The 22,740-nt window shown below is 52.2% G+C and overlaps 1 protein-coding gene across 3 annotated transcripts in view; it reads right to left on the reverse strand.

Annotated features, from left to right (window-relative positions):
• The window catches only part of GCK (glucokinase), a gene marked incomplete at both ends in the record, with an annotated part of 46,206 nt that extends 28,659 nt beyond the window's left edge, over window positions 1–17,547 (reverse strand). For all 3 annotated transcript variants that reach the window (XM_082662053.1, XM_082662052.1, XM_082662051.1), the window contains one exon: window positions 17,424–17,547. In XM_082662053.1, the coding sequence (XP_082518179.1) occupies window positions 17,424–17,468 (45 nt within the window). The remainder of the gene's footprint in view (window positions 1–17,423) is intronic.
• Between the last annotated feature and the right edge of the window lie 5,193 nt (window positions 17,548–22,740).

Genomic DNA, 22,740 nt, shown 5'->3' on the forward strand with positions numbered 1-22,740 from the left:
CTTATTTAATTTATTTATTTTTGGATGCATTGGGTCTTCGTTGCTGAGCGCCGGCTTTCTCTAGTTGCGGCAAGCAGGGGCTACTCTTCGTAGCAGCGTGCGGGCTTCTCATTGCAGTGGCTTCTCTTGTTGCAGTTGCAGAGCGTGGACTCTAGGCATGCAGGCTTCAGTAGTTGTGGCATGTGGGCTCAGTAGTTGTGGCTCGCGGGCTTAGTTGTTCTGTGGCATGTGGGATCTTCCCAGACCAGGACTCGAGCCTGTGTCCCCTGCATTAGCAGGTGGATTCTTAACCACTGTGCCACCAGGGAAGCTCCTGGTAGCATTTTCTGATTTTCATGGTGTAAGCCCTCCCTCCATGGCCAATTTCAAGCTGCCAACACGGCATCACTGAAGGAGGAGTTGGAAAGAGAGGCAGGTGATTGGCTTTCCGGGTATGTGTAGATGAGCTTGAGAATTTTGAATTCCCAGATTCCCATGCAGCCTCTGCTCTGGGCTTACAGAGTAGCCTTGTTTTGAGAAGGAGGCCTTGTCTCCCTTGACAACAATGCAGAAGTCTCAAAGAGACGATGTATGTCCTTCTCAGGACCTGCCTCTGCCTCTCCCCCTGGCCATATGCACTAATGTCAAATCTCAAAATGGCCAGTTGGGGAAGGCTTGGACCTGCTGAGGGAGGAAAAGAATGATACGCTGAGGTTTCTGCAGGCTCTGGCTAACATGTTCTGGCCGGAAGTGGGAGACTTGACCTGCACGTGCTGGACCAAGGCAGGTAGACTCTAAGGAGAAGGGTAACTTTGCTGACAAGGGAGCATTCACCGGTGATGTAGGATTTAACACCCTGGCAAGAGTCCCAAGAGAGGGTTCCATTACATTGCTGGGGTGGCTCTCAAAGCTTTAAAAAAGCAATGACCCACATTAAAGGAGGTACAGTCTTACTATATAGCATAGGGAACTATATTCAATATTCTATGATTATCCACAATGGAAAAGAATATTTAAAAATATATATATATGTATAACTGGATCACTCTGCTGTACAGCAGAGATTAACACAACATTGTAAATCAACTATGTTTCAATTTAAAAAAAGGAGGCATAGGGCTTCCCTGGTGGCGCAGTGGTTAAGAATCCGCCTGCCAATGCAGGGGACGTGGGTTTGAGCCCTGGTCCAGGAAGATCCCACATATCGCAGAGCAACTAAGCCCCATGCACCACAACTACTGAGCCTGTGAGCCACAATTACTGAGCCCACGAGCCACAACTACTGAAGCCCCCGTGCCTAGAACCCATGCTCCGCAACAAGAGAAGGCACCACAATGAGAAGCCCGCGCACCCCCACGAAAAGTAGCCCCCGCTCCCTGAAACTAGAGAGAGCCCGCGCGCAGCAACAAAGATCCAACACAGCCAAAAATAAATAAAATTTTTTTAAAAAAGTTTAAAAATAAATAAATAAAGGAGGCAGAGGTTCTTGAGTTTATATGGCAGACCGTGGAGGAAGTGATCAAAAGGATAAGAGAAATGGGTATAATAATGTTGATCTGCTCTGTAAGACTGGAAAACCCACAAGGTGGCCATACTCCTTGGAAAAGTAGAGGGATACTCTGTTTTCCAAGGCTGTAGGGGACATGCTGATGAGGGGACATCAACAGAAAGGCTCAGAGGGGGCTGTCCTCTGTAGACCAGGGCTGATGGGAGGAGACGTTGTTTCAGAACTACACTCCTTAGTAGCAGTGGGGATGCCAGATCCCTTAATGGCAGAGACCAGAAGCAAAGCAGGAATAATTACCATACTGAGCAGCAAGACTGGCAACCAGAGGGGGTTGGCCTACAGGGATCTAAGGAGAAAGCTGATAGAGTGTTGTATCCTTCGGGCCAAGAAAGGGTGAGCAGAAGGCTGAGGTCAGCCACCCCAGTGGAAAGTTAAGATGGAAAGGCATAGTTTCCAAACCCGACCCTGTTCTCAGGTCCAGAACCCATTGATTGAAAGAGGGACTGAGTCTCCATGAGGAAGGAAGGACCCCGAAACACCACGGCAAGTATATATAATAGGGATATGTGGCTATTTGCCTGAATACACATAATATTCAGATACTTCAATGGCTATTTCATGGCAATTGACATGGATATCTAGGGTCCCAATGTATTATCATGGCTCCCCTGTTAGCACAGGGGCATACTGGGGTGAGGGGATAAATAGGGTTCTCGCCCTGGTCTACCTTATGTGGGATCTACTAGTTCCACGGATTCACTCAGTGGCCACTTCCCTGGATCCTGAACATATAATTGGAATGGATTTACTTAGCTATTGGAAGAGCCCTCACAGTGGTTCCTTGATCCATAGAACGAGAACATTTGTAATAGGAAAGGCCAAGTGCAAGCCCTTGAAATTGCCACACACACACACACACACACGAGCCAAAAGAAAAGTGTCAAATCCTGAGGAAACGGCAGAAATGATTGCCATTCTTAATGACTCAAAGGGCGCAGGGTGTGGGTCACATCATATGATCATTAAATTCTCCAGTCTGATCCCTGAAAACTGAATGGATCAGAATGGATGGCAGTGGACTGACTACCACACATTCAGTTATACAATTGCAGCTGAAGTGCTGGATATAGTATCTCTTCTAAAACAGATTAACACAGTTTATAGTAGGTACATAGTAGGCAGCTATTAGTCTGGCAAATTTATTGTTCTGGACTGAAAGTACCCCCAAAGTTCATATGTTAAAGCCCTAACCTCCAGTGTGATGGTTTTTAGAGGTGGGGCCTTTGGGAGGTAATTAGGTTTAGATGAGGTCATGAGGGTGGGGCCACCATGATGATATTAGTGTCCTTACAAGAAGAGGAAGAGACAGCAGCTCGAGCTCTCTCCATCATGTGAGGACACAGTGAGAAGGTGGATATTTGCAAGCCAGGAAGAGGGCTCTCACCAGAACCCAACCCTGCTGGTACCCTAATCTCAGACTTCCAGCCTCCAGCACTGCGAGAAATCAATGTCTGCTATTGAAACCACCACCCATACTGAAGCTATGGTATTTTGTTATGGCAGCCCAAGCGAAGGCATTCATTGTTTTACAATTCCCTTCAGGAAGGAAGAGCAGAAGCAGTTTGCGCCCACATGAGATGGATAACAGTATTCAGTCACAGTCTTGCTCCAAATGATGTGAATTCTCCTGCCCTCTGTCACAGTACAGTCCCAAGACACCTAAACCATCTGGTCTACACAGACCACAGAACATTATATTGACTCACCATATTGATGACACCATGCTAGTTGGACCCACCGAGCAAAAGCGGCAAGTACCATGGATGTCCTGGCGAGGTACACCAGGAAAAGACTCAGGGGCCTGCCACATCAGTGCCATGTGAGGGGCCCAGTGGTCTGCACATGCCAAGGACAACTGCTTTCAAGTGAGCAACAAATGATGTGCCTTCTTCTCTTATCGCTAAGAAAGGTGCACAGTGCTTGACAGGCCCCTTCAGATTTTGGAAGCAGCATATTCTGCCCTTGGCAATACTGTTCCAGCCTATTTACTGGATGAAACAGAAGGCTGACAGTTTAAGCGGAGACAGAGAAAGAAAGGGCTCTGCAGCTAGTCGGCCACAATCAGCCCTGACTCTGAGGCCATGTGACGCGGCAGCCCTGATACTTGAGGTGTTACACTGTGTGAAGTGTGATAAACCCCCAGAGGAGGGTCACAGACCAGAACCCGGGCTCTGCACCAAGGTCCTGCCAACTGCAGCAGAGAACCAAACACCACTTGAAAGGCAGCTCCTGGCCTGTCACCGGGCATAGGTAGAGACAGAGCATCTGACCATGGGACATCGAGTGACCACGTGGCCAGGACTGCCCGTCATGAGCTGAATGCTGTCAGAGCTGCTAAGTCATCAGATCGGGCAGGCCCTGCAGCCATCCATCATAAGATGGAAGTGGGGCATCTGCAACCAGGCTCAAGCAGGTCCAGCTGCAGGAACAGCTGGCCCAGACCCACCTGTCACCTACCACTCCTACACCGATGCCCCCGTGCCCCTCTCTCAGCTCACAGATGGCCTTCCCTTTGCCTGGCTGTGGAGGAGGGCAAAAACCCACCCACGCTTGGTCCACAGACAGGTCAGCTTGGCCAAGCTGGGTTGGTACAAGCTGGGAGTGGACTTCTGCTGCACCGCAGTCCCACTCAGGGGTGGCCCCAGAAGACAGCGGTGAGGGGAAATCCTCTCAAGAGGCAGAGTGTGGGGCCGGGCACCCAGTGACTCACTTTGTGAGGAGAGAGAAGTGGTCCAAAGGTCAAGGTACGCAGAGACCATGGACAGGGGTGAATAGCTTAGCTGGAAGGAGAGAGATTAAGAGGACTGGGGACAGGAGAGGTGTGGGGAGGAGGCGTATAGATAAATCCAGGTGCATGGGAGTTACTGCCTGTGAGAAACCATCTGCTAGAGAAGAGGCACTAAATAAGCACGTGGAGGACTGACCAGCAGCTCCTTACGTCAGCTCAGTGTTTACACGATGCCCTCACAAACCAATAACAGTGGTGGCGGAGGTGGAAGCATAGGCTCCCTTTTGCCAAGACTGATCTAGCTTTTGCTGCTGTCAAATGTGTGACCTGCCAATATCAGAGACCGACCCTAAACCCCTGGTGTGACACTGTTCCTCCAGGAGACCAACCAGCCACGACTCGGTGACAGGTTGACTACCCTGGGCCCTTCCCTCTCTGGAAGGGGCAACAGTTCATCTGATATTCCAGGCACGCATCTGCTTTTCCTACATTCAGTGTTTCAGCCTGTTCCACCAACTGAGGAACCACAGAATGTCTGATCTACTGATATGAGATCCTCCACAACACGATCGCAGACGAAGGGCCCCTTCATGGCAAAGGAGGCTTGGCAGATAGCACACGGTCCACGGGATCCACCAGTCCTCCCACCTAGAAGCTGCCCCCCTTATACAGTGGTCACACAGCCTCCTGAAGGTACAACTGAGCTGTCAGCTTGAAGATACTCCCCTATAGAAAGGGCAGGTGACCTCCAGGGTGCAATGTCCTCTTTAATGGCCACTGGGTGATGCTGTGTTCCTAGAAGGTAAAATACATGGGTCTGGGAACCAAAGGCTCTTCATCACTCCCCCTGACCCATCTGGGGAACTTGTTCTTTCTGTACCCACCACCTTAGGTTTTGTGGGCCTAGACGTCCTGGTTCTCAAGGGAGGGCTGCTTCCAGTAGAGGTACAAGAAGAGTCCCGCTAAATTTAAAGCTGTAATTGTGACCTGCTCACCCATGCTCCTTGTGCCGGTAGCCAGGCAGGCAGAGGACAACAGCCAAGGCCAAGGAGCTCGACTGGGTACAGTGAAGGGCACTGGGTCTGGGGTGGCTGGAGTGTGGCTGCAGATTTCAGGCCTTGAGGCTAAAATCTGGGCCGCCCCATGAGGGTCTGGCTCTGCGCTGAGGCCACGGAAGGTTCTGTGCAGGGAAGGCACGCCTGGAATTGGGCTCAGATGGCTCACTCTGGAAGCAGTGGGAAAAGTGGGCTTGCAAGCTGAGGACCTGGAGTGGGACGGCCAGCGGAGCCAGGCGTGGGGGCGAGGATGGTAGGGCGGAAGGGCTGCTGGGGCCAGCTGGCCAAGGGGCACACAGCAAGGACGGGCTATGCAAGACAAGAGCCCAGAGCAGGCCTGTGAGTGTCTTGGTGAGTGGAGCTGGGTTGCGCGGGGGCCACGCTGCTGTTAGGACAGGCATGGACGGGGGTCAGGCCGGGTGTGCCCAGAACAGGACCCTTGTCCTGCGTCCCTACACCAGCCCTCTGACTCCTGAAGGCGGCTGATTCTAGTATCTCGGGCAGCTAGCGCCTCGGGCTGGGCCGGTCAGATTGCGCGTACCCTGTGGCTCTCCAGTGGGTTCGTGGTCCCAACAGAGCCCTGAGGAGTCCTTCCTGGGAATCGTGTCTAGCGGGAACTCACAGGGAAGAGCTCTCCTTTCCCTCTGGTTATAAGGCTGTAAGGCTGTGAGCCTGGAGCTCCATCGTCAGGTGGGGAGAGTGACGCCAGCCCCAGACAGAGGTGGACAGAGGGGCCTTGGCTGCCTTTGAGTCTCAGGTCCTGCTCCCCAGAGCTGTCCTACCCTCAGCACATGGAGCTCGGTCCCATCAGGCCAGTCCAGCCCCTCTTTGCTTCCTCTGGTTCCACTGAGTTTGCGTTGCTTATGGCCAGGGATTCCTGACGATTCCCTGGGTGACCACCTGTCAGAGTGGCTGTGACCTGTGCTATTGAGGGCGGTAGCCACTGGCTACATGTGGCTCTTGGGCACTTGAAACGTGGCAAGTCCACACTGGGAGATGCTGTACGTGGAAAATACACATGGCTTTGGAAAGCAATATGAACCATAGCGTGTGAAATATTTCATTGACAGTTTTTATGTAGATTACACATTTCAATGATAATATTGGTTTTGTTTTTTCTTGGCCGTGCTGCGCAGCTTGCAGGATCTTAGTTCCCCAACCAGGGATGGAACCTGGGCCCTCAGCAGTGGAAGTACAGAGTCCTAACCACTGGACCGCCAGGGAAGTCCCAATAATATTCTGTTTATAGTGGGTTAAATAAAGCATTATGAAAATTAATCTCTCTACTTCTTTTTACTTTTGTAATGTGCCTACTAGAAAACGCTGCGTTTCCCCCGGACAGTGCTGTGCAGGGTTATGTGCCTGCATTGGAGGGAAGGCTGACTGAGGGTCACCCATCAGACACAAGCAGAGCACTTGGCCGTGGACAAGGGGAAAGGCGGGGGACTCCTGGCTCTTCCTGGCGGTGCTGTCCCTTCATCCTCACGGACCAGAAGCGTCAAGTCCTTGCCCCTCCCCTAGGAAAGTGGTTTTCTCCTGTGCTGCAGGGCCTCATGACCCAACGTGTCCCGTCCTGAGTGTTCTTCCTGCCTCGAAACCCTCATGGGCACATCCCATCTGGGCTGGCTTCCCCCACAGGCCCCTGTGCAGCATCCCTTCTCGCTGGCCTTCCTGGCCAACCCACCTGGAAAAGATTGAAAAGGAAGGGCGTGCCGTGCACCTCATCCCAAACTCCCTAAGATGTCCAGGAGCCACTTGCCCTGGTTCTCAGTCCCTTCCTTCTGCTGTTTATGGGCCCCCAGGCCCTCCCCTAGCCTGGTCTCTCCTGCCCTCCACTGGGCCACGCAGGAGACTGGTACCAATTCCTGAACGTAGGGAAAATGCAGGCTGTGACCTTGCATGGGTCTGGGCTTGGGCAGCCTCCTCTTTTGCCCTCCTCAGGGCTGCCCAGGAGGGGGAATAGCTCTGTGTGGTCTGCTTTATAAGATTTTGATTAAAAGTGTCAGAATTTTTCTTTTTTTTGGCTGCGCCCCACGGCATGCGGGATCTTAGTTCCCTGACCAGGGATCGAACCTGTGCCCACTGCGTGGAAGCGCAGAATCTTAATCAGTGGACCGCCAGGGGAGTCCTAAAAGTGTCAGAATTTGATTAAAAGCGTGTGTGCAGTCGGGGCGGGTGTGGGGGGCGGATATCTACAGCTGCAAAGAAAAAGTCCTCAAAGCCAGTGAGCCAAAGGGTGAGGCAGGCGGGCGGGGCTGTGCCTGTCACTGAGCTGGGGGTGGGGGCAGGGAGGCAAAGCCACCCCCTCAAGAATTCCTAGTCCCTGGAGTCTGTGAAATGTGGCCTTACATGGCAAAAGGGATGTGGCAGCTATTAAGAACCCTGAGATAGGGAGATGGTCCGGGATTATCCCGTGGGCCCAATGACATCATAAGCATCCTCAGAAGAGGGAAGGGGGAGGCAGGAAGGTCAGAGAAGAAGATGTAATGACAATGACGGAAGCAGAGATCGGAGGGATGGAGGACGCAGGGTGAGGACTCTGTATCTTCTGGAAGGGGATGCATCGCGTTCCTCCTTCAATCTGTCTACTTGTGGGACTTCTCTGCACTTCTACTCACAGTGGAAGTGTTGTTCTGGAAAGGTCGGCGCTCGGTTACCTAGCATGAGGGCCCCGCCCTGCTCACGCCTGCAAGAGGCGCACACTCAGGGGCTCACACCCATACAGCAGCCCAGGGAGGCACCGTACAGGAGGGGAAACTGAGGTCTGGAGGGATTTCAAAGTCGCCGAAGGCCACCCTGCTGGAAAGGGGAAGAGTGAGGTTGAGCCTGCAGCCCAGCCAGGCACAGGCTGGGAGCAGAGGGCAGTCCTTGGAGGTGGAGCTGGCCTCCTTCCCTTCTGGGTGCCCAGACCAGTTCTGCTCTCTGGGGAGTGCTAACGAGGGAGGGTCTTTATCTCCTCCCGCCCCTCACCTCCCCTGGGGGCCAAGGATGGATCTGCTGGGTCCTTACAGGCCGAAGCACTCCACCCAGGTCTGTTGCTGATGCCCTGTGAGGGACAAGACAGACGGGCTCCAGGCTAGGCATTTACAACCAGCCTCCTGTTTGCACTTCAAAATAGAAATAACGACAGAAGCAAGGTAAACAGCCAGGTTTTGTCTCCTGAAGACACTTTAAGATAACGGTCCTGGCAGGAGCAGAGAGGGGCTAAACCCTGTTTGAGTGAGGGATCAAGAGGTCACATATTTCCCATCCTTGGGGCAAGGGAGACACTACACATGCGCAGAAAGGCTCCCTGGGGGTCAAAATGGAGGGGGCGCTACCCCATAATATGTGATGCCAAGGCCCCCCCATAGGCCTCTGGGCTGGAACCCATCATGAAAGAAAGTTGCGCACACACGTTGGGGAGGTCCTAGGGCAGGACAGGTGTGGAAAAAGAAACCAGGTAATTGGCCAAAGGTAAACAAAGACCCGGAAGAACTGCCCTATATGAATGCTTTAACCGCTTCTTTACTGCTCTCCTCCTCATTAGGGAGGACGCCCACACCCTTGCTCGCCGGGTGTGCATCTCTGCCTTACTTCTGTCTCAACTAAACAAACGGTTTCTCTGTGTGCTCTCCCACTTGTTGTACTGTGTCTCTAATAGTCAACTTGTACCCGTTTTTACAGTTTTTGCCTCCTTGAGAAATGCAGTTTTCACTGGGGGCAAGGGCCAGGGGAATTTTGTTTCTAGCCTCTAGCCCCTGGTGGTCTAGCAGCTAGGATGCCTGGTTTTGATCCAGGCTGCCCAGGTTCAATTCCTGGGCAGGGAACTAGATCTTGTTTCAAGCCACCACTCACTGCCATCTCTCCGAGATCAAACAGGTCTCCTGCCTGGGCAGGGTGGCTGGCACAGTGGGCCGAGGGATGGGCAAGCCCAGGGTGCCCAGCGTGGAGGACCACAGCCTGTGCCAAGCTGGCTCACCACTCAACACCCAGGGTCCTGCCCAGGGCTCAGGGGTCTGCTGAGCTGTGTGTGGCAGGGGTGTGTTGGAAGGTCAGCAGGCATCTACAGACATTCACAGAACATAAGGCCGTGGTCCTAAATGTGCTTCCGCAAGCACACTATGCTAGGACACCTTAGAGGGGCGGGAGCAAAGGAGACAGTGTAGGCACTATCAACCCCGGAGCAGTGAGCAGTGGTGGCCAGAGCCCTGGGGCCTCTCAGAAGCTCCTGGTCCCTGCGTCCCCATCTGATCGACCTCCAGCTACACCTCACAGAAGTCTCCACACCCAGCCTAGGCGGCACACGCTGCTATTGCCCCATTTTGCAGACCAGGCGGGTGAGGCCCAGAGCCGCGCAGATCTCACCAGGCCTCGAGGGAGCTGGCTCCAGAGCCCATGCAGGCTCTGCCCTCTCCAGGGGCCACCTCTGGGCTCATGAAGTCACTGCCTAAGAACACATGCTCTCACTGAACCCAGGTCTCCATCACTCACCCTGTGTGACTTCAGCAACTCACGGGGCTTCTCTGCCTGTAAAGCCCTCCTCTGTGAAATTAGGGGCAGGGCAGCCTCCGAGAACCATCGCCAAGAACAGCCAGTGGTTGAGCAGTGGGCAGACCTGGCCGGCGGGGACTTGGCAGCAAGGGCCCATCGCTGGGGCTCTTCCCCTCGGTGAGACTCTTGCTTGGGTCCAGCACCAGTGGGGGAGACTTGGAAGATCTGCCCGCTGCCGCCAGCTGGGCAGGTGCAGCCTGGTGGGGGGCAGCAGAGGGGGGAAGAGCAGATATGGATTGAGCGAGACATGTGAAGAGCAAGTGCAGGGATGGGAAGGGGGCAGTGATCGAGAGCAGGGCAGCAGCGGGCCCTGAGGCATCGGGGCCCAGGGGCAGCCGGCCGCCCACCCGGAAGGGTGGGTTCTCTGGCATGGTCTGCCCGCACACCTGACCCTTTGTCCCCCTTACCCCGCAGGACCACTCGTGTTCTGGGTACACACTCTGGCCTTCATGGCCTCTGCAGCCCCGCTCCCCCCAGTGCCCCTCCCAATCACCTCCCTTCGGTTTAGAACATGGCTGGGCTGTCAGCACCAGGCAATTCCCACTGGTTCCAGCAGCTGGTGGGACCCCCGGCACCCAGCTTGGCGTCCGGGAGCTGCCCTGCGGGGAGCCTGTGGGAGGCTCAGAGCCCAAGCATCCTGGCCCGCCCCAGCCCTCAGGACGGGACCTTCTGGCGTCAATGGCCGGAGGATGAGCCAGACTGGCTTTCTCAGGGGCCAGGGAGAGGCCTGGGCCAGGAGCCCAAGTCTCGTGGAGAGGAGAGCCCAAGACCCAAAGAGAGAAAATGCGAACATGTGTCCGAAAAACAAAAAAGACAAAAAAAAGACCATCTGAATCAGGGGGAAGTGGTCTATATTCTGGGGTGGAAGGTTCATCTCTCCCCAAGTCAAAACCCCCATGGTGCTTTTTATGAAACTTGACAACTGGCTTTCAACTTCACTGAGAAAGGGGAGGCAGGAGCCGGCACCACAACTGTATCTGAAATGCGAGTGGCTTTAGTGAGGGATTCCTTGGAGCAGAAGTAAACAAGCAGAAATGGACCCTCATCAGGCACATGTACTTGCTGGAACTTCGTCCCATAAAGCTGGCTTCTCTAAACAGCTCGATGGCCCGTACACAAACTGGTCACCAGGAAACGGCTGCTCTTTCAGAAATAAAGGAATAGAATACGTGGCGCAAGAGAGGAGATGGTGGTGGTCAGACGACCAGGGGCCTTGGTGGACGCCAAGAAGCTTCCTGGGAGGCCCCTGGAGGCTGAGGAGGGAAGTGGCCTGGAAGAGGAGGACGTGGGCTCAGCAGGGAGCCCTGTGCTGAGCAGAGGAGGGGCCCGAGGGGACTCCAGTCTGGAAGGAAACTGGGCAGTGGGCAGACCCAGCCCTGAGGGACTGATGTGGGAGGCAGCAGGCTTGGGGGGGATGAGGGGGCCTCTTCTCAATGTGCACCCAGCCTGAGACAGAGAGAGGGACAGAGACACAGAGAAGCAGTGAGAGACACACAGAGAGAGACACAGTGACAGCGAGACACACACACACAGATGAAGAGACAGAGAGACAGACCTAGAGAGACACAGAAAGAGAGGGAAAGAAAGAGAGGCAGAAATAGACAAAGAGAGAGAGATAGGGAGATAGAGACACACACAGAGAGACGCAGAGACAGAGACAGAGAGACAGGAGAAGGAGAGAGACAGAAAAAGAGAGAGAGACAGAGGAAGAGCCGCGTCCTCCTGAGGATCAGCGCCCACCCATGAGACGGGAAGTGAGGTGAAGGTGGAGGGGCTGGGCCAGGCTAGGCCTGCCCCGCTGTCGCCGGGATGGGGACACATGGGGAACACGCCTGGGCTGTCCCCAAAGGCTGCAGCGCAGCCCACAGTGGGGGCCCCAGAACCTTCTCTGGAGGGCCGACCTTGAATGCAGCTCTCACGTCGCTTGCCTCAGGTGGCTTCAGGGCAGCTCGGCAGAAATGGGGGAGGCGGCCGAGAGCACTCTGTGCCTCTCCCCCGCTCCCACCCTCCGGTGCTGCTGCTGCAGGAGCAGGCGTGGGCCTGGCTGGGTCTGCACCGTCTCACTGCCGGGTCCCCTTGGCCTGCTCCTGACCCGAGAAGCCCGACGATGACGCCTCTCCAGAGCACAGTCATGCTGGGGATTTTAATGCTCTTCCTGAGGCGCCTGGACCCTGAGGCCTGGGACGCAGGCAGCTTGCTCAGCTCTCCTGGGGCAGTCTCTGCTCCACGGCCTCCCAGCCCAGCCCCGTCACGGGACCACAGGGACAATGTCTCACACTGCTCAGAGCCAGAGGCTCCTGGCCGAGAGGGGCCCACGGCAGGCAGGCACAGCCCCAGCCCCTGCTGCTGAATCCACACCAGCCACGGGGAGCCTGGTTCCCCCCACACTCAGGGTCTTATCACCGCTCTGCTCAGCGGAGCCATCTGCTCCTCCCTGCATAGGCCCCTTTCCCAGAACACCTGCTTGGGGCCCACCTGGAGCTTCGCGTCCTCCTGAGCATCTGGCAGTAGCAAGGTCTCCAAGGGGCTTGGGGGGCAGGGCATCTCTCCTGCTGGGGCCCCAGATCCGCTGGGACAAGTCCTGCCAGGGAACCTGGATGCGCATGCCTGCCAAGTGATGCAGACTCACCCCATCTCTGAGCCTTCTCCTTCAGCAGCGAAGTGCCCAGGGCAGCTGAGGGGGGCTGACTGGAGGGAGGTCAGTGCCCCCTATGGCTCTCACCCCCACCCCTCATGCTATAGACTGAATTGTGTCCCCCCAAATTCATATGTCGAAGCCCTAACCCCCAGTGTATGGTGTCAGGAGGTGGGGCCTTTGGGAAGTGATTAGGGTTAGATGAGGGCATGAGGGTAGAGCCCCCACAAGAGGAAGAGATCAGAGTGCTCTCCTTCCCCCCCTGCAACTATGTGAAGACACAGCAGGAAGGCAGCCATCTGCAAGCCAGGAAGGGAGCCCTCCCCAGAATCTGACCATGATGTCACCCTGATCTCAGACTTCCAGTGTCCAGAACTGTGAGGAAGCAGTGTCTGCTGGTTAAGTCACCCAGATGGCAGCTGGGCAGACTAAGACACCTGGAGTGTTACCTTCCCAGCTTTCCTCCTGAAAAGTGCTCCCTAAACCCACCACATAAGGCAAACTGTACCGGCTCTAGAGCCCCCATCGCTCCTGCCCACCAGCAGAAGGGCACAGATGAGGGAGGGGGAAGAATAGACCAGGAACTTCCAACATGGCTCCCAGGACCCAATTTCAGGTCTCCTAGAAGTTGTGGCCATCAAGAGATAGAACTCCATAGCAACCTAAATGTCCACTGACAGATGACCAGATAAAGAAGACATGGTACACATATACACTGGAATATTACTCAGCCACAAAAAAGAATGAAATAATGCCATTTGCAGCAACATGGATGGACCTAGAGATTATCATACTAAGTGAAATAAGTCAGATAGAGAAAGACAAATATCTTATGATATCACTTATATGTGGAATCCAAAAAAATGGTACAAATGAACTTATTTATAAAACAGAAATAGACTCAAAGGCATAAAAAACAAACTTATGGTTACCAAAGGGGAAAAGGGAAGGAGGGATAAATTAGGAATTTGGGATTAACAGATACACACTGCTATATATAAAACAGATAAACAACAAGCACCTACTGTATAGCACAGGGAACTATATTTCTTATGTTGTAATAACCGATAATGGAAAAGAATCTAAAAAAGGATATATGTATCTGAATCACCTTGCTGTATACCTGAAACATTGAAAATTAACTATACTTCATTAAAAACAATTTTTTAAGGAAAAAGATGATATTTTTAACCCATTTACAGATGATAAAACTATGGGGAAAAAAAGAGAGAGCTCCATGCCAAGGGAATGACTCTGTGGTGGAGTTCCACAGCCGCAGGCTGGAGGGGAGAAGAAGCAGCATCAGTAGGAGCGGGCCTGCCCCCAAGGAGCTCTAGAAAAACCACGTAAGAAGCTGCCATCCCCCCAGGGAAGTCACTGAAAACGGTACTGAGGCCACACACTCTTGCAGATTATAGGGGGATGACCACAGGTGATCCGACAGGTACAGAGGCAAGATGAACCAGAGAAACAGAAATGGCAAAACCAGGACTTCTCTGGTGGCACAGTGGTTAAGCATCCGCCTGCCAATGCAGGGGACAGGGGTTTGAGCCCCAGTCCGGGAAGATCCCACATGCCACGGAACAACTAAGCCCGTGTGCCACAACTACTGAGCCTGCACTCTAGAGCCTGCGAGCCACAACTACTGAAGCCCGTGTGCCTAGAGCCCGTGCTCTGCAACAAAGAGAAGCCACTGCAATGAGCAGCCTGCGCACCGCATCGAAGAGTGGCCCCCGGCTCGCTACAACTAGAGAAAGCCCGCGCGCAGCAGCGAAGACCCAACACAGCCAAAAATAAATAAATAAATACATAAATTAGAAAAGAACGAGCAAAACCAGCAGCACTGCAGTTCCCTCCAAAGCAACCTGAACGCTCTCCTCCTGGGAGCCTGCGTGGATACAGCCCCAGCCGACCACTCCAGGCTACACGCTGGCTTGGGGTGGGTGTATCACTTCCCAGGGATGCAGGGCTGGACCTGGGTGGGCCTGGCAGTGAAACCTCAGATCCTTAGGACGGCCCTGAAACCAAGCTGAAGCACCCCCACCCCGCTCCCCCAGCCCCCAGACAAGAGGTGGGTCCTCTGGGCAGCTAGGACAGACGGGAGGGGTGTGCACGTCACAGCCCCACGCCTCCGTTGTCTGGCCCTGGCACCTTGCTAGCTGGCACTCTAAGGGCAGCCGGCACAGGCCTAAGACAAGCGAAAAAAATCAGTAATACTCAGGCCCTCTTTCTTTAGAAATTTGGCATTTTGCTCATCATAATTTTTCGCATGGATTTTGATTCTTTAGAATTTGAATTAGAATATTATTTATCTTGATGACTGATGTTTTTGGTACCCCCTAAGGCACGTGCCAGAGGCAGTGCCTCCCTCTCCTCTCTGCCCTGACAAGGCTGTCAGTGAAACACCCTTCCGTCCCCCACCAGCGATCTGGAACCAGACTGGCTCCTGAACGGGGGTCGGCACACCGCATGTGTGGAACAGAAACGGTTTACCGCGTGGAGCATTGTGTCCCTGGGACAAACGAGAAGGGGGCGTGGGCCAGCCCCAGTCTGACGTGGTGGCCTCCCCACACCAGCTCCCCACGGCGAGCCACAGGCCCCACCTCTCACTGTCGCCACGCTAGCTCTCTGCTTGTGCCAAAGACCCCGCCTCCCTTCTCCCCAGCTGGCCTCCACGGCCCCTTTGCGTAGGATTTCTCATCCAAACTCCGGTCATCGGCCCAGGAACCAGCAGACGTGGGCTTCCTGCTGCCTGCAGCTGCGGGCACCCCGACCCAGGCTGGTTGTTTTTCTCCCAACATCATTAGCTCTGCCAGGAGCAGAACGAGCCCAGTGTTTATGCTGACCTTGTCATTTCACAGAAGAAGGAGAAGAAAAGACATGTGAGGAGGAAACCATGCCAAAGGGACTGGATATGGGCCCTCTCCTCCGTCTCCCCCGCCCCGCCTGGCTTGGGGGAGCAGGCAGGCTCTTCCTTCTGCCCTGTCACCAGCCCTGGCTCCGCTCGCGCACAGGGCTGGCTCAGAAGACGTCTGGATTTTTCTTTGCTTTGGAAAAAGTAACTGCTCTCAACTCCTCACCAGGAGCAACAGCCCTGAGGCTTCTTAGGAAAAGATTCCTGCAGGGAAGCGCAGGCATCTGAGATCTTTCGTGATGTCTGTTGAGTCTTGCCTCATGGCTGGGCAGTTGGTTCTGCCACCAAGATCCCAGGCCCCAAGCCCCCCAGCTGGGGCTCTAAACTCCCCGGACCCTCTTCCCAACAGAGGTCACCTCCCGGGCCTCCTGGCAGCCTGTGACTTCCAGGTCACAGGGCCGGAGTCTGGAGCAGTAGGGAGAGGACCTGGTTTGCCCAATGAAGTCACTGTCTCAACTGGACAGCTACATGTAAAAGAATGAAATTAGAACACTCCTTAACACCATACACAGAAATAAACTCAAAATGGATTAAAACCTAAATGTAAGGCCAGACACTATAAAACTCTTAGAGGAAAACATAGGCAGAACACTCTATGACATAAATCACAGCAAGATCCTTTTTGACCCACCTCCTAGAGAAATGGAAATAAAAACAAAATAAACAAATGGGACCTAATGAAACTTAAAGGCTTTTACACAGCAAAGGAAACCATAAACAAGACGAAAAGACAACCCTCAGAATAGGAGAAAATATTTGCAAATGAAGCAACTGACAAAGGATTAATCTCCAAAATTTACAAGCAGCTCATGCAGCTCAATAACAAAAAAACAAACAACCCAATCCAAAAATGGGCAGAAGACCTAAATAGACATTTCTCCAAAGAAGATATACAGATTGCCAACAAACACATGAAAGGATGCTCAACATCACTAATCATTAGAGAAATGCAAATCAAAACTACAGTGAGATATCATCTCATACCAGTCAGAATGGCCATCATCAAAAAATCTAGAAACAATAAATGCTGGAGAGGGTGTGGAGAAAAGGGAACCCTCTTGCACTGCTGGTGGGAATGTGAATTGGTACAGCCACTATGGAGAACAGTATGGAGGTTCCTTAAAAAACTACAAATAGAACTACCATATGACCCAGCAATCCCACTACTGGGCATATACCCTGAGAAAACCATAATTCAAAAAGAGTCATGTACCAAAATGTTCATTGCAGCACTATTTACAATAGCCAGGACATGGAAGCAACCTAAACGTCCATCAACAGATGAATGGATAAAGAAGATGTGGCACATATATACAATGGAATATTACTCAGCCATAAAAAGAAACGAAATTGAGTTATTTGTAGTGAGGTGGATGGACCTAGAGTCTGTCATACAGAGTGAAGTCAGAAAGAGAAAAACAAATACCGTATGCTAACACATATATATGGAATCTAAAGAAAAAAAAATGGTCGTGAAGAACCTAGGGGCAAGATGGGAATAAGGACGCAGACCTACTAGAGAATGGACTCGAGGATACGGGGAGGGAGAAGGGTAAGCTGTGACAAAGTGAGGGAGTGGCATGGACATACATACACTACCAAACGTAAAATAGATAGCTAGTGGGAAGCAGCCGCATAGCACAGGGAGATCAGCTCAGTGCTTTGTGACCACCTAGAGGGGTGGGATAGGGAGGATGGGAGGGAGGGAGACGCAAGAGGGAAGAGATATGGGGACATATGTATATGTATAACTGATTCACTTTGTTATAAAGCAGAAACTAACACACCATTGTAAAGCAATTATACTCCAATAAAGATGTTAAAAAACAAAAATAAAATAAAAGCATTACCAAAGTCAATGCCTCATAATTCACTCCCAGCAGGTTGTCCCTAAAGCACCTGCACATACAATCAGATATTGAGGCACAAACACTTGGTCAAGTTAAACAAACCACTGAATACAGGAACGTGTAAGAAGCACTTCTAGAAAACCGAATGCAGCAGAGAGCTACCTTTTCCTTCTTGGCGATCTCCATCCTGGCTCTGTCATCCAGCATTTGTACCGCAGCCCGCCTGGGGGAGCTGGAACCCCTCAGTGTTCCCCAACGGGCTTCCAAGGCAGAAATATCCCCAGGCTTCTCCCAACCGGCCCGAGTGTCTGGTAGAATATGGTCCACCTTCTGGCTGGCTTCTGGCTTGAGGTTCAATCACAGAGTTTCCTCCTTTTCATTGTTCTCCAGCAAGCCTGCCAGCCTTCTCTTCTGGGTCCTAGTCGGGACCCTTCCCCACTGAGGCCTTGTCAGGCCAGGTATCATCGGGGCAGGGCCATTGCCGGGCTCCAGAGCTGGTCAGCACTGGTCAGCTTTCTCTCCGGGCTGTGCTGAGCTGTGACGGCGTGGTGTCCTCTAGACAGACTCAGCAGAAAAGGTCTTCTTTCCTCCTGTGGCTGGGGGACAGCTTTTGAGTAATTAAGCTGTGGGCGACTGTTCTTTTCTCACACCCCAACCTGCTTCCCTGAGGCTCAGTCACGGCCCAACACTTCCTGCTCTGACCAGGTATGGAGTGGGGAATTCTCCTGCCAGGGCTTTCTGCGCTCCTGCGAGGGCCCACGCTGCCATGGCAACCAGGAACAGGCCTCTGCGCTCACACCCTCCAGCCTCTGCAGGGCTGACCATCCTGTCATTAGAGCTGCCATGCAGAAAACTGGGGCTGATGGCAAAAGGCCTCCATCCCCATCACCATAGCGACAGCCCAATCACCTTATCACCGCAGACTTTGCCACCTGTCCAGTTCCCAGGGCAGGGTCACAGGGTCTTCCAAATTCATGTCCTAAGGAGGAGAGGCCCCCTTGAGTCTGGGAACCAGAGGAGAGGGAGCAGGTGGCTTAGCCAGTGGCATTGCCACACGTGCCCAGGCCACCCTCAAGCTTTGGTCACTGCCTTCCCTGACTACCATCTGGAAACATGAGCTCTGCTGGGATCCAGCAGAGGGAGAGGGAAGGAGTGGCCGGTGAGATCTCTCCAAATGGGTACGCTGAAATATTTTTAAACCAATGTCGTATTGATGGTCATCTGGGCAGTTTCCGTTTTCCCCTGTTATAAATCTCGGCCTTTTACCAGGGTCAACACGTGCATGTGTTTCTTCTGGATGCTTCCTAGAGGCTGAATTGCTAGGTCCAATGCTGGGCACATTTTATGATTGTGCAGACAGGACTACATTGGCCCCTTCAAATGGCTTCACCAATTAATCCTTCCAGCATCATTAGGAGTTTGACTCCATGCTGGCCAGTCCTTGAGATGATGAATCTTTATAACTTTTGCTTATCTGTCGTCTCATTATCATTTGAATTGCAAAGTGCTGGACACCTTTTCATATGTTTATAGTTATTTGTATTCCTTTTTCTAAGGATGATTTGTTTATATTACTTAACTGTTTTGTTATTGAATTGTCTTCTACTTTTCAATTTGTATAAACTATTTTTATATTCCATCCATAATATCTATTAATCCTTTTCTTGTTGAATATGCTGTATTACCTATTGCTAAACATATGGCTTGATCAATGGTGTCTTTTAACACAGAGAAGTATTTCTTTTTTATGAATTTGGCTTTCTTTCTTTTTTTGAAGCTCGTGTCTTGTTAAGAAAAGCATTTCTGGGGGCTTCCCTGGTGGCACAGTGGTTGGGAGCCTGCCTGCCAATGCAGGGGACACGGGTTCGAGCCCTAGTCCTGGAGGATCCCACAGGCTGCGGAGCAACTAAGCCCGTGCACCACAACTACTGAGCCTGCACGCCACAACTACTGAAGGCCGCGTGCCTAGAGCCCGTGCTCCGCAACAAGAGAAGTCACCGCAATGAGAAGCCCACGCACTGCCAATGAAGAGTAGCCCCCACTCGCTGCAAGTAGAGAAAGCCCATGCGCAGCAACTAAGACACAATGCAGCCAAAAATAAATTTTAAAAATATTTTTTTTAAAAAAGAAAAGCATTTCCCATCCAAAATTAGAAAAATGTTCTCCCACATTTCCTTGTAATATTTTTCCAATATTTAAAAAATGTTCAGCACTTCAGCCCCTCTGGAATTTGCTTGTGTATAGTATGAGGTAGGAGTCTAACATTTGTTGGCTACCTTTTCCCCACTGATTTGTATTGATAACTGCACCACAGTTTATGCTCCATTGTTGTATTTCTCTGTTGTGAGGGAACGGCTCTGCTCTGGTCACCTTGCAGGTGTCCTCAAAGGCCACCAGGCCAAGTCTGGGACCACAGCTAATCTGAGCCTGTCAGAACACTTTGTGATACTCCAGGAACTGAGGTTGGACTTGTGAGGAGCTGCTCTGAGGCCACCACCCACTCTCTTCCACATCTGCCCAGGAGGCATCAGGAGGGTTTCCCCTCATCTCTGGTTCCGAGATACGAGGTTTTCTGTCCCTGCCCCCAGGGTGTAGTTGCCATCTAGAATGGGCTCCCAGCCAGAGGTGATGCCTTGGGGTGACTTGAGGCGCAGGCATCCAGCTGTCTTTGGTTGGGTGTCATCCTTTCTGGTGCATGGGACAAAGATGGGAAGTGGCACATTTGGGTGCTTTTTTTCTTTCTTTCCTTCCTTCCTTCCTTTTCTCTTTCTTCTCTTTCTTTCTCTCTCTCTCTTCCTTTTCATTTTGCTGCCTGTGTCAGCAACAGACTGTCTAAATGTAAAAGTGGCTCTTGGTACTCTGCCTGCCTTGGCCTCAGCTCTGTCTATGAGCTGGATGTCTCTCTGTCCGTTCCTGTAGATACCACATTCTTTCAGTTGGCACTTTTCAGTTTTTTGATATCTGGTGGGAAGGGATCCCTTCCTTTTATTTTCCTACAAAATTTTCTTTACCATAAGGCTTTTATCTTTCATATAAATCTTAGAATCTACTCTTCCCATTTCACTAAAATAATGCTGTTGATAATTTCATTGGAAAGGCATTGAATTTGTGGATTTGGGGATCCATTTTAGAGAACAGACATCTTTATAATGCCAAGTCTTCTCATTCAGAAATGTAGCCAGTTGCCCTGTTTGTTGAAGTCTTCTTTTATGCCCTTCAGGTGAGCTTCATTATTTTTCTCTTATAGATCGTATATATTTCTTATTAGATTTATTCCTAAAGAAAGAAAATATATTTATATGGAGGAGAAATTGTCATTATAATTATACTGATTGAAACGTTTATGATTCACAAAGTACTTTTGTATTCATTCTGTCATTTGATCAGACAGTCTTGGGGCAGTAGGCAGGGGTGGTATTATTTTTACCACTTTCAAATGAGTTCACTGAGACTGGGGATGTTGAAGGATTGGGCTGCAAAGGCTCACCATCCCCCAAGGACAGGGGCCAAGGCAGTCCTCATGCAGAAGTCCCAGGCCCTGCTGCATAGCCCTGTGGCCTCCCTGGCCACAGATGACTGGAATGTCACCTGATCCAAGGGCAGCCACACTGCACACAGGTCAGAGCCTTGGGAGTGACCTCACAGGAGACATTTACCCAACAGGGACTACTTGGAACAACAGGTGATTTCACGGGGGCCTCAAAGTGGCAGAATCGCTGAACATTCAAGTCTCCACAGGAAAGTCCTGCATCTTCCTCCCTAGGGTGAGGCAGAGGATGGTACATTCCTGGGGGAAGTATCTGTGGTGCAGGAAGGAGGAGCGTCTTCAGGGCTCCCCTTGCTTCCTCCCCGCCCCCCCCACCCGCCCCTGCAGCTCCAGGACCTTGTGCTTCAGGCCCTCACTCTGCTAAGCCCCCATCACCCCGCCTCTCCCCAATTTAAACCTGCCTACCCTGGTTAGCCTCTCACTTTTTGCCATTCTCCTCCTGCCCTCTTTGTGTCATTCTAGTGAAGCTCATATAAACATATGTATTTCATCTTCTATGTTTAAGCAGAAGTTTGTACCAATACTGTTTGGGGTTCGCTGACCTTTTTAACCTGGGCAAATCCCATTGCTTCTCCCAAGTGTCAAACACGAAGTCCTGGGCTTTGCTCTAATTGGACGGTCTACGCTGCTGGTGGGGGGAGAAGGTCTGCATTGATTGGCTGAGACGTGGGTCAGGTGCCCATCTGTAGACCAATCTCTGAGGCAATAGGGATGGGACTGTGTTGATTGGCTCAGACTTCCTGGCACCCATGTGGAAACGGGGATTGTGGGGATGGAGGGGGCTGGGGAGGGGGCTCTATCGCTTGCACTTTCAGATTCTTAGTCGTGACTTTTCCTTTATGATGACTCCCGTCCTTGCTTTCTGCTCTCAGAGGTCCTGGGGACCAGGCTGCTGTGAGGCCCAGACTCCTCTTTCATGGTGGCCGGCTCTGCCTCTTTCCCAGGGCCTCTGCCTGCCCCCCTTCCCCCCTTCCTATTCTGCAGACTTTCTCCCACTTTCTGTGCAGGGCAGCACCACAGGAGTAAGGGCGCCTCAGGTCAAGTCACCTGCCTAAGTGACCATGTATCCAGAGTGGGCTACACATCCATCCCTAGATCCGGAGCAGGGGAGGGGTGCCTGGTGGTACAAATACAGCTCCTGGGAAGCCCCTGCAGGAGAGGCAGTTCTGAGGGTGCCTGTCCCTCTATTTCAGGGAGCTCCCAGCTGCCTCCTGTCTTCCTTGGCTGTGATCTCTTCCTGCCCACTGCCTCCAGGTAAACCTTATAGTATACCCGGTCCTCTCCTGCTCTGTCATCTTCTGTTCCCTCTCTGCTGGTGGCAGAGCCATGTCTGTGCCTGTCTTCCCTGTGGCCTGGAGAACCGAGTGGGAGCACAGGACACGTGGGTAAGCAGTGGTGGTAGTCAGCAGCCTTCCTGGGGGCTGGGTCTGCTAGTAGACCCCAGTTGATGGCATCAAGTCCATGCTCCTTAGACTTGGTGAACTACTAAGAAAGTGTAGGGGAGGAATAATTTTCCTCTGCCCTCTTTGGCTCTCCAGCTGGGCCTAGGAACTAAACTGACATTAACACGAGAAAGGCATACAGGTTTTATTTAAATTTTTACCTGTACAGAGGCGCCTTCACGAGAGAATGAAAATCCAAAGAAGTGACCAGAGAAAAAGCTTTTATACTTTTATAAAAAAACAATAGTGACGTGCTCTCAACTCCTTTGGAGGCCTGACCACATTGGTGGCCCCTTTCAGGGCCCCTTTCCTGGGAAGGCTGTGGAGGCTGGTGTTAGGCTTAGAGTGAAAACAGCCCTACTGCCCTGGCCTTGACTGGCCGGACAAGGGGGTATGGGGACCGAGGCCACTGAATGGCTGGTTTCCCCCCTGGGCTGGGCCTCCTGGAGTATGCCCCTCAGCCAGCTTTTATCCAGCTCCCTAGAGGGTT

The sequence above is a fragment of the Grampus griseus genome (genome assembly GCF_964374135.1).
Source record: "Grampus griseus genome assembly, chromosome: 9".
Lineage (NCBI taxonomy): Eukaryota > Metazoa > Chordata > Mammalia > Artiodactyla > Delphinidae > Grampus > Grampus griseus.